The sequence below is a fragment of the Antechinus flavipes genome, chromosome 6 (genome assembly GCF_016432865.1).
Source record: "Antechinus flavipes isolate AdamAnt ecotype Samford, QLD, Australia chromosome 6, AdamAnt_v2, whole genome shotgun sequence".
In the NCBI taxonomy this organism is placed as follows: Eukaryota; Metazoa; Chordata; class Mammalia; order Dasyuromorphia; family Dasyuridae; genus Antechinus; species Antechinus flavipes.
The window spans coordinates 48,552,928-48,565,754 of NC_067403.1; the positions used below are offsets into that span (position 1 = coordinate 48,552,928).

Genomic DNA, 12,827 nt, shown 5'->3' on the forward strand with positions numbered 1-12,827 from the left:
TAAAACAACTAACTTAAGGTCACTAAACATCTGTGCCTGAATTTGAATTCAATTGTTTCTGACCTTAGGCCCTAAACTCTGTGTACTCTGCCAATTTATACTCCAAAAAAAGTTTAGCATAGAAATCTACATATGAAAGTCAAGGATGTAAATAATTCAAGCTACCCAGATGTCATAAAATTGAACATATAAACTAGAAATTTAATCTCTCTGTGTTTGTTTTAATCTATCAGTGTATATATGCACTTTATTTGTATATTTATCCATATTCAGGGAACTACGTGAATAAATTAAACAGAGATATAGGTATTCCTATGCTAATTAATCAACAGGCATTTATTAAATTTTTGCTGTATGCTATGACTTTGCTAAATGAAGAAAATTACTCCTTACCAAAGATTTTGAAACTTTCTATATATTTATATACTGTGTTTCCCCAATAATAAGACCTATCCCGAAAATAAGCCCTCCCCTTACTGTGTAAGATTCCTCTAAAATAAGCCCTCCCCCGAAAATAAGCCCTATTGAGAATGCTACTGTAGTGAAGGTGATCCCATGCGCTACACGCTCATTACTGTACCCTCTGTATGCACTGTCCTCCACCCCAGGTGAAACGCACACCGCACTCCGAGATGCATCCAATCAGAGCTGCAGCAGTGAGCGTGTCATCCTGTTCTTCCCCAGTGATTTGCTTGCTGGCACCATTGAGAGCAGTGCCATGGAGGAGAGCTGAGGCAGGACAACATAAAAACCCGGTATGTAAGCGGGAGTGAAGGGGCATGATGGAGGATAAAAGAAGAACTCAGCCAGCACTCACCGTGCTAAAGAATTGAAGAACTTCTTTGCAGAGAGAAAAATAGATCAAGTAATGATTCCTGCAGGAATGACTGCCTATCTCCAGACCCTTGATATTGCAATAAACAAGCCATTCAAGGACCATTTGCGCATGGAAGTCAATGACTACATTGAAAATAGAATGGAAAGAAATCAGCGTGGAAACTTTGTGAAGCCCTGTCTGCAAGAAGTCGTGACTTGGGTGAAGAAGTCATGGGATAAAATTACTGACAGCTGTGTCGCCAAGGCACTACGAGCAGGTTACCTGGACAAGACATGTTCATTTAAAGAGAGCTATATTGCTGGACATGACAGATTGGGTCCACTTCTTCTGAAGGAAATAGAGGCGCAAGACATCCAAGATGGAATTCAGGGTATGGACACTTATGACATTGTTGTTGAAGAAGATGACATGATCATTATTGAATAAAGGTACTTTTTTTTTGTTCACATTTACCTGTTTTTTAAAATTGTTGCCAATGTTCATTAAAATAAGCCTTCCCCTGAAAATAAGCCCTCCGGCGTTTTTCTGTCCAAAAAAATAATAAGACAGTGTCTTATATAAATGTATATTTATATGTACAAGTATACACATAAATATGCATATATGTACACTGCATGTATATTTTTATTTCAATATCTTTCTATCTAGTAAAAAAGCATAGCAAATGAGCAATAAGTTATCCTAAAAATGAGTAAGAAAAGCTTTTGTTAGATGTTTTTTGACAAATCATTTTAATTTGCAATAATCTAAGGGATCTCTATGCATGGAAGTCTGAAGAAAGATCACAGGTCTTTGCATTAAGATGACAAATTCAAATCCTGCCTCAGACACTGACTATGAACTTTTTGCACTTTTTACATCAGTTTCTTCATCTGAAAAATGGGGATAATTATAGCACTTAATCGGCAAGACTGAAAATTCCTTGGGTTAACATGGATTTCAAATGTAAAATCACTACATAAATTCTAGCTAATAAAGAACTATATTTTCTTGGCATTGTCACATGATGATATTCATGGCATTCAAAGATCTCAAAAGTATCAAAATTGGAGATGATCAATTGGTATATGGGGAAAAATATGTTATGGCTGTGAGTAGGTTGTAACAAATTGTTAGGGATGACTTCCATGGGAAAACTATCATAAAAGCCATCATCCAGAATATGTAGGATCACAAAAGGAGGTGGATCAGTCATATTGCAAGATGAAAGAATAACAAATTAATGGCCTGAGTGTCACACGGCTATTCATAAAATATTGAAAAGACCTTGGGGAAATCCTCCAAAGCACTGTATAAATCATCTATCAAATATTTATGGCAGGACAAGAAGAAGGATCACACAAGACCAGAAGACAAGAAAGGCTTGTGATTACTACTAGCAGAGGGATTGCTCGCATCTTTACCGGTATCTATTGAAGTATTAAAGTCTTTTGGTTTAATGAGCCACATTTCAGCATATGAGCACTGACAGGACTTCCTACAGGAAAATTTAGGGATCCTTTGCCTTAGCAATATTACATGAAAGAGATTTTTTTTTTTATCTAGGACTCTAATTTTTGGATACTCTAGTTTTAAAGGGATAAGGATGGGAGTAAGAGAGACGAGAAGAGGAGAAATCTCTTTTGCTGTAAACTATAAAATGTACTATCTATTTTCCAGTATATTTCCTTTACAAATCAGATGTTTCTGACATAATCTTTGCTTGTTTGAATCCTTATATACTTTTAGCTGTTGAATCTCTATAACCTTATAGGGTCATTCTGACTGATTTCAATAGTGTGGTTCTGAATCCCTAAAGTACTAGTATCTTAAGTTTGACAAAATTAAGTTAATTTTGCTTTAAGAAATCATGAGTTTTCTTTCTTTTTTTTCATATTTTCTTTCAAGCAGATCTAGATTATTTACCTTATTGTGAAATCATTGGGGACTGATGGAACATAGAATAGTTTCTCTATTGGCTTAAAAGCCCTGAATAATCAATGCTGAATGCTTAGTCCCTTTCAAATGCTGAAAACCTATGCAGACATTGTCTGCTCCTGTTTTCTTTCTTTTTGGACAGTTTCTTTTCTTTCCTTTTTTCTTTTAATGAGGATGAAGTTGGATCTCCTCTGGAATTCCAAAGGTATTGTATGGATCCCAGGAAATGATACTTTTATCTTTGTTGTTCCAGAGGTCCATCAGGTTTTGATCTGTTCCATGTGTGACGAGATGTCTGGAGATGTATTGTCTGGATATTCAGCTGGATTGCCTATATATTATAGGGACTTCCTGAGACATTTTGGTTTCTTTATGTGTAGACACAAAGGAATTTTCTAGGCAAGAGCGGTTTGGATTTCTATAAAAAAAGGTGAGGAGATAATGTTCATATTAGTGTGAATTCTAACCTAGTTCAACTGTCTTATGTTGTCAGGAGTGATGTGGATTGGAATCAAGTCCATGCTATTTACACTGTCACACACAGAGGAAGACTGATTTCCTAGGATTGTCTAAGCATATCTAAAACATATTTCACTGAATCACCATGCAGGTCAGTCAGCAAAAATGCTCATGTGAATTTGTTCTTAACTATGAGTATCTCTAATTCCTCCCTAAGTCTCTATATCCTGCCCTTACTTTCCCTCAGGCCTCTGACTTTTAAAAATTCTCCTTCACTCACAGCTTTGTTGCTTAATCATTTTGATTTTGCCTATAAGACTTTTATGTCATTAAAGAGTCATTGTGACTATGATAACACCTGGTGTGAGTTTTTCACATTTTGAACCACTTCCCACAACCTGCTATTTTTTCAATACGACCCCGTTTTCCTCCTCCCTGAAGGAAGGACTAAATTATTCCATCTCTGAAACATAAACTCTTTGTTTGCCATTTTAAAGTTCATTAAAATTTGGTCTCTTTTTATCTTTTCAATATACATTTTCCCCATTCTGCTATATATTCTGTATGTTCTAAAATAGAACTATACTACCCTATTTGCTATTTCTCATATAATATATTGCATCTTCCAACTCAGTATATTTTTACTGTTTTGGAAGGTATTCTTGTCTCACTTTTCTATATTAGAACCTCTACTTTTCTCCAAATTTCAGTTAAACATTATTTTCTACATAAATGCCCTCCAAATAACTCTAGGTTCTAATGCCAACGCCTGAAGTTATACATTATGAATATGGTTTAATACAGTATACTTATGTGCAACATATGTACATCTTGTTTCCTCCAAGAGAGTATAAGTTTCTTGAGAATAAGAAATGTTTCATTTTTTTTCTTTGTATTCTCATAATTTAGCTAAGTCTTTTGTAAATAGGAGTGACAATTTGGGGAGAAGTATTCATGGTAAGCTGACTGAAATTAAGGAAAGGAAACTAACTATATCTGATGACATTTGCAGTAGTATAATATATCCATATGTCTCCACATTGCCTCATAGGTATAAATGGCATCTATGACTTCTTTCTTATTATATTCTGCTGCTGAGTCAGTTATGATGTTTATTTTTTTGGGGAGCTGTAAAGAGAGGCCTAATCTTTTCAATCTATATCAAGGATTGGTGCCATAAAAAGTTACTCCCACACCCTAAAAAAATAACATGTGAGATGCATGGAGAGGAAAAAAAAGAATGAATACATGATTTTCATATCTATAAATCAACACATATGTTGAGGGGACTTAAATTGAAGAAAACCACTTTTGGAATAGCTAGCATTTTTTGTCATTGTAGCCTTGGGTGATTTTGTTTGTTTGGTTTTCTCTATAAATTGCCCATGGGGCTAGGGTGGTTAACAAAGGATTTTAGGCAAAACAAATGATTGGATCCTGTTAAGGGGAATGATATTACTCTCATTACTTTGGGAGTTATGATGATTTCTCTGCTGCAAGAAATAAAGGGAGATTTGAACTTGTGCTCAAGCTAACAGTACAATAGGAACTCTATTTTTTTAAATGTTCTCTTCTTCCCATTGTAACTTCTTAAAAGCCAAAAGATCAGAATCCCTGAGTTATTATTCATGGTTATAACATGAGAAGTTTTATGGAAAAAGAAACAATCCTTTGAAATACAAATTTTTGGAAGGAAACTCATCTTGTGTGACTCTCATCTGTAAATGTTGTGTTTGGACTAGCTCTCTGGAGGACCTCAGTACCAGACTGAGTCTCCTTGATCTTAGAAGAAGAGTGAAGAGTTGTGATTCACATGGGTGATCAAATATGGAGTTCATTTATTCCAAATTCTCTCAGCCTTATATACCCTAATACTGATATACAACCATAGCACACTGTGTTCATGTGCTAACTATATATTATGCATGTGAGACCACATAAACAGGTTGCTATTATATGTAGATGTCTCTTTGCCACTTGATATAATTCTGATTTAACCTTCTCAGGAAGATTGAGAATCCTTAGGGGAGATGGAGATCCGAGCCAGATATTTTAAGCAGGTTCCCTCTGGATTGAAGGGTCTTATACCTCACCCAGAGTTCCCCCACTATCTGTGGTCCTCTACATGTAACCATATTGGTGAGTCAGGAAGAAGCCTCATATACTTATTTTTTTTTCCTTTATGTCCTGGAATAGAAGTTCAGAGGGGATTTCCTTTATTGCATTCACTCTCATTGAGAAGGGGGAAATGGGCATATAAGAGAATATAATGATGATTATCTCTCCATAAGAATATGAAAGTTTATAGTTTCTTTTCATTAAATTTTATTTTAAAAACCACACTCACTGAGAGAGATGAACAGTAATAAACATTTATGTAATATATCCTGTGGGAAGACACTTTTCTAAGCGCTTTATAAAAATGATCCCATTTGATCTTCTTAATAACCTTGGAGATAGATATTCTTATTATCTCCATTTTACAGTTGAAGAAATAGAGGCGAACTGAGCTTAAGTTACTTATCCAGGGTTACACAGCTAATTAAATATCTCTGTTCCAACTATATCTAAATTACCTAGAAAAAAGGAGATGGCCAGAGCCAAAATATAATAGTAGAATACTTCATATTTTCTCAATATTTTCCCCATATGTTAGAAGTCAGAAAAGCAAAGGGAAAATAACTTTTGTGCTGCATACCAAAGCCAATGCTGCCATCTGGAATGCTATGTTTGTTTTTTGACTCATGGACAAAAATCTAGGCTGATATCTGCCTCTCCATATGTAACAAAGGACTGAAAGAAATTTGGTACAGTAGCTTGAATTCAAAGCACCACCTGGTACCTCATGTTTTGCACCCAGAGTCAATTCACATCTTATGACTGGATTTTAACATTCTGATAGTGTGCACAAGTTTTATTCCAAGAGAATAAAGTGCATATTGATGCTGTGTGCATGTATGCTATACACCAAATGTTATGTTATATAGGAGATTTAAAATTCTGACAAGACGAGAGGAAGAGGGAATAAATAGCCGAAGCAAATATTTGTGAAGGTAAAGAAGAAGGCATGTTTGTGGAAAAGTGAGTAAAATAATCTGATTTGTTGGGAACAAATTATATCTAAGGGAAAGGAGTAGAGAATGAGATTGAAAACAACAGACTTAACCAGACCTTAAAGCTCTTAATTGTCAGGTAACTTACTTGGATTTTATTCAAAAATCAAAGCCTAATTATTTATTGCTTTTGTAACACTGAAAATGACATGAATAGAGTAGCACAATTCTAATCTGGTAATAGTATATAAAGGAGGAAGTTTATCAATTAGCTGGGTATTTTCAGGTCAGCTATGAGATCCTAAGATTCTAAAAAAAGGGCAGTAACTATTGTAATAGTTAAAAGAAGATATATTCAAGAAACCATGTGAGAACAGCTGTCAGACCAGTGTGATAACATAGAGGCAAGAGGATTAAGGAAAATGTATTTTTTTTAGTCATTAGCATGGACTGATACTGGCCTTAGAGGTAGCCAGGCAGACCAGTGAAGAGAACAGTGGACTTGGAGTAAGAATTGCCTGAATTTAAATATGACTTCAGCCACTTCAGAGTTATAGGTTCTTTGGCAAATCACTCAACTTTTTTTTTTTTTGAAATGGGTTTAATAATATAACTTAAGCCCAAGGATTGTTGTGAAGATCATAAGATAACATATATAAGTGACTTTGCAACCCTGTAAGTGTATATAAATGTCAGCTATTTTTTTTATTCAAATATAATTTTAAGTTTTTGCAACTCAGTAGATGTTAGGATGTCTTTGATGATAATGGGAACTCAATAGAAATATTTTTTTCCTTCTTATTTTTTGGGGGGAGAAGAGATGAGAATTTCACTTAGGATACTTATATTAGGTAAACAATTTTGCAGAAATGTATAGTGAAAGGTGTATATTAGTCTTGGGAATTATGTGACTGAATCTTGGGAGAGAGAGAAGAATTAGAGATACAAATTTTGAAATTGTTAGCAGAAACAAAATGCAAGAGATGATGTAGCTAGACCAAAAAAGTGGGGGATATCTTGACTATTTTAGAGTGAATACATACATGAAGTAAAAGGATGCAGAAGAGGTAGAAAAGAAGAAGAAAACAATCGATCAATAAATAAAGATTAGAACCATGAGAGTCAATGACAAGAAAGGAAAGTAAATTTTAGTGAGAGAGCTGTTCAATAATGATTGAAGTTATATTCCACTGAAAACTGAAGGAGATATATGCAGATATTCATAATAAAATAGAAGAAAAGAAAGATAAAGAAATCAATACTGGAAATAATCCAAATTACTCAACTGATAATTTACTTGCTTTCTGGAAGTTTATGTTTATATATGTTATTATGTATATTATTTGTGTGGGAGGGAAGGGGTGTGTGTGTGTAAATACACACACACATATATGTATGTATGTATATCTGGGTATACACATATAGGTACATAGTTAATATAATTTTCTGATTTCCTTTAATTTAGGCTAAATTGATTAATATTCCTTTTGCACACACACATACACACACACACACACACACACACACACAGCAGTAAGGGAAAAGCTGTCAAAACCATGCAGAGTACAGATTTGAGTGGCACAGAGACCACATAGGGGTAATCTAAAGGCTTAACTCAATAGCCAGCAGATCTAAACAAGGAAGTTGTTGGTAGTCAATCCAAAATCATTAAATCTGTAATGAAGGCAGATAAACAAAAGGAGACAAGGGAAGATTAGGGCTGAGTTGGAGCAGAGCTTGAAACATCTGGCAAGAAATTGTTTTCTGAGGTCTCAGGGCTCACATGCTTTGAAACATGCTCAGTATAGGTAATCAAGAGTTGACTGTACTCTCATGGAAGCAGGTTTCATCTAGCCAAAAAACAATTTTCTAGAGAAATGTTTTTAACCTAATGCAAGCCAACCTTTAGTTAAAAAAAAAAAGTGGTAGCATTGTATGCCATAGTGATAACTAATCACATTGTGTTGTTGCCAAATATATAGCAAATATATAGTCTTTTTTTTATTTTATGTTTTGATAAATTGGAAATAGTTGTAATATATTTTCCTCATTCTTATTACATGAAAAATAATCCCCTTTTATTGATTTAATTATTATATTAAATATCTTTTAAACATCTGATTTGGAAAATACTATACGTGGTTTCTAAAATACAATTTTGTAACTATTGTAATTATGCTAAATTACATAGATGTTTACATATATCTTTATATATAATCATTTTAGAATTTTAGATTTTTACTAATTTAACTGTTTTATAAATTATAATATAATATTTTATATTTTCAGAATTTATTTGTGGAAAATTTTTGTTGAAATATCACATCCAACTGGAAACATGCGTGTTCAGTGAAAGTGGTGAAAAAAAAAAAAGGAAGATCATTATACTGGGAAAAGGAGTCTTTCCTTAATGAAATCAAAGGCAATATTTAAAAAGTTGGCAACATTTGTGAAAACCATAAAGTACAAAATGTAAACAAATAAGTAAAGTAGTTTTGCATTTTCAACTAGTTCTTAGAGAGTTTAAGCCTCTTATTTTTCCATTAAATAGATCTGGATTATTGTAAGATGGTTTGGATGTACTTCTGGTGACAGACTGAAGAAGTTAGAGATATGACTATGTATTCAATATTAGGTAACACTAGAGATGTCTGAATGGCAATCCTTGTAATGAAGATAACTTGTTTATAGATATTCCACCTCTGACATGTAAAAAGAAAACAAAGAAGGAGAAAAATCCCCATCCTTACGGTTCATTTTTTAGCTTAAATACTAGATTCTTAGTTGAATTAAATTCTTCCACTCAAATGGCTTAATTAATGATTAAAGTTGGATGATTTATATAAATGTAGTTGATGCATTTTAAAATATTTAATTTATCTGGCCTTGAAAAATAAATGCTACATAACAAAACATAGTTCCACACTTTACTGACCACTGATTCATCCAGGGATTCTGCAAGCTTTCTGGAAAGGCTAAAATATATCCTTGCAAGTTTTAGGAACTATTGGGAATAGGAATAAAGAGACAAAAGCTCAAATCTAATAAACAGAAGTTTCCTTAGTACAAATGTCTATAGTTAGAGGAAAGCATACACATTGTATAATCAATAACAATAACAACAGCTTATCCTGTGATGTAACAGAATGTACTTTGAGTATAAGTGGATTGTGGATTCAGGAGAGAGACAAATACAGAAAAGGTGAATCAGGAAGTCCTCTTGAAATACAAGAGTTTTAACTGGTCTACAATTATTACCACCTATATTAATGGGCCCTTTAAAGATATTCTGGTTTGTAAATTAGCAAAAAGCTAGTTCCTGGTTATTACTAGTGTTGAAAATAATGAGCATCATTATTTCAAACAATGATCATTTTATTTCCACTTCTCAAGCAACAAATACATATTTCTTTTCAATGGGATTGTTTGAGTATCACATCCCCTACTAAAGTGTAAGAAATTTGAATCATAGTCCTCCTCACTCAGTACCAAGTTCAGTATGCTACACATAGTAGATACATCATAAGTGATTGTAAATTGAATGTGATATATCTAATTTTAGACTGACACAAATTGTTTATCACACAAGTATTGCAGTTTATGATGTATGGTTAGAGAGAAAACAGTATTAGAAGACAATTTATGAATTATGGCCTTATTCTATTTTTTCATTCTCAAAAGTTTGATCATGACAAGTCCCTATTAATTACTCAGATATAATGTGGCCTAATATTCTTAAAATGAAATAAATTCTTCAAAATTAATGAAACTTAAGTAATATTGAAAAGACATTTTGATACGTACCAGAAAATTGAGGACAGAAACTGTGATTTGCCTGTTTCCAAATGCTGAAAATAAGAAAAAATAGGATTTTTCATAGCAATAGGAATAAGTAATCATTATAGATAGATAGAGAATCAATATTAAAGTCATAAGGCCTGAGTTCTAATTTCATCTCTGACATGTACTGGTTGTGTAGTTGAGTAAGTTGCTTATTCTCTGTGTCCCTTTCTAAGATTATAAAGTACAGATCAGTTGTTATTCGTTGAAAGGAAGAATTTTACCACTAATAGCTCTTGATAGAATTGAAACCATGGATTCAGAATTGCTACCTCTTTACATTCATTTTCTAAAACGTGAATCGAGTAGCTAGAAACTCAATTACAAAAAATTATATAAAGAGTACAGATATTCAAAAATACATAATGTATTTAGCTAGATGATTGTTATCACCAACTGGAGGACCCTAACATTTCATCATTGTAGGGAGCTTCCAGTATGGAAATTTCTTCTGATGACAACTTGTTTATAATTCCTTTTCTTCTGTTTCAAATAAGATTGAGAGAGGAAAAAAAAATCTTTGACTTTCCTCAGTATCTTTGCCTCCTCCCACCATCAAGATGAAATATTTATATCAGTATTGGAGAAAAAAACAGAAAAAAGAAAATCAAAAGTCTAAAGAATCTCATAGTATATTCCTTTCTCCAGGAATATGAGGTTGCATGAACAATAGAATCCAGAGTAACCTGATAGACTCTGATATTAGGTATCCTGAAAGAGCTAAAGAGTCAAGGAAAGTCGACATTCAGAAGAGAAAGTTCCAAACTTAGTTAAGTTGAAAGTTCCAATTAAAGGTCTTCCATTTATATTGCAATGTACCTATAAAAAGCACCAAATTAGAAAAGCAGACTTTTTTCTTGTTTTTAATTTATTTTAAAACAAAAGAACATATTTTGCCAATCTTTTTAATGTACAGGGGGAAAATAATATCAGTGTTTTAGATATAGACAGATTCTTTATATACTACATGATTCTCACAGGTGCTATCATGAATAATGGAAATTTGAAGACTTCGCTTTTTGCTAAATTTGGTTATAAAGTCCAACTTTGCCATCATCCAAGAAGAGCAGCAGCTTTAAACCCACATGGTTAACTAAAACACCGTTCAATACATATTAGTGTACCAATAAATTCATCTTTTCTAATTATTTTGTATAACTGGTACTTATCTTTTATAAGAGTGAAAAATGCCATTTCTGGTATCAAATATTTGATTTAGCGTACAACTCCATAATATTTACAATCATTATTATGGGGAACTATTCTCATTGTCAATACTCCCTTCACAGACACAGATTGGCAACTCATCTATAACTTTCCAGGTACAAGTTAAAGATTTCACCCAGCCACAACTTGTTCCATGCTTGTTTACATAGCCATATATAAGAGAGTAGACTTGAAACCAGGTTTTCCTGTTTCCATGGCTGCTGCTATATACATATACAAATATATGCATGCACATACAGGCACACAGAAACAGTCACATTTAGTAAAAGAAAAAAAAAAGAGAGAGAGAGAGAAGGAAAAGTAGTGTTGCACACCTGAGCAAGTAATGGGGTTGGAATTAGAAAGAGAGAAGCAATGCTATTGATTTTGGATAACAATCTAAGAATATCTGTTATAGACAGGCTGTAAACAGAATTAGTGAAAAGAATTACCCCACCTGAAGTTCTTTAATTAATTCAAAATTCATTTACATATCAACATATCTATTTATATGTGCATCTCTCTAGATATGTGTACATTTAGATATATCCCATATATAGATTCATATGTCATTGTGTCACTATTTATATTTATGTCTGTATCTATATCTACACCCCAAAGCATGGAATTATACATGATAATGTGTACCAAGGGTGATTAAGATAAAGTGCCATTGGTAGAGAGAAAAGAATGTGTTATTTAGGTTCTTTTCTTTTCATGTATTCCTTTACATTAATACTGTTGGATGTTTCCTCATATTCTGTCTCCTTTCTATTAGGAAATATTAAGAGAAAAAAGACAAAAAGGCAAAAGAATAATAAACTTTCACTTTCACTATAATTTGATGCCCTGGTTATTAGTACTTCTGAGGAAAAAATTCAGTGATGGAACAGGTGAAATCAATTGACTGAAATGATGCTTTGAATTATCTATGAATATTATTCACCATTTCTAGCACTACTGAAAATTAACTAGAAAAGAAATCTCAATTTTTTAAAATATAGTACTACATACATGGTGGTGTGTACCGTGGATGATTAATGTAGTATGCAATCCAACAAGTGAATCCCCAGTAAAAGGCACATCCCTATAAGAAAAACACAAATATTTTGAAATATTAAACATGAAATGAATGCATCATTTGAAACTATATCATCATGTTATTAATCTCTGATAATCCTTAGCTTTATGCATCTTATAGTAACTTTCTAAGGTCTTTTCTAACTAGTGAATTTCTTTTTAATCCTTGATTGTTTAAAAATATTATTTCAAACAATTACTCTTTCAAATTTAATATTTATTATTTCAAGTAATTTTTCAAATTATTTAAAGTTTAGAAGTTAAAGGTGTAACATTGACCAACAAATTTTCATCTGAATAGATAACCAATTATATAGTAATTCTTCAAAACGGCTATTTTTAATTTAGAATCAGAAAATAATTTATTTCAAGTTAATGATATATCATCAAAATCATCAAAAGAAAAGGTTAGCAAAAAGGAAAGTATCATTATT

General features: G+C 32.7%; 1 protein-coding gene across 2 annotated transcripts in view; it reads right to left on the minus strand.

Annotated features, from left to right (window-relative positions):
* Nucleotides 1-12,827, minus strand: part of TECRL (trans-2,3-enoyl-CoA reductase like) — a 154,548-nt gene that overhangs the window by 14,305 nt on the left and 127,416 nt on the right. For both annotated transcript variants that reach the window (XM_051964813.1, XM_051964812.1), the window contains exons 7-8: nt 12,328-12,400; nt 10,072-10,115 (exon numbers count right to left, since the gene is read on the minus strand). In XM_051964813.1, coding sequence (XP_051820773.1) covers nt 10,072-10,115; nt 12,328-12,400 — 117 coding nt within the window. The remainder of the gene's footprint in view (nt 1-10,071; nt 10,116-12,327; nt 12,401-12,827) is intronic.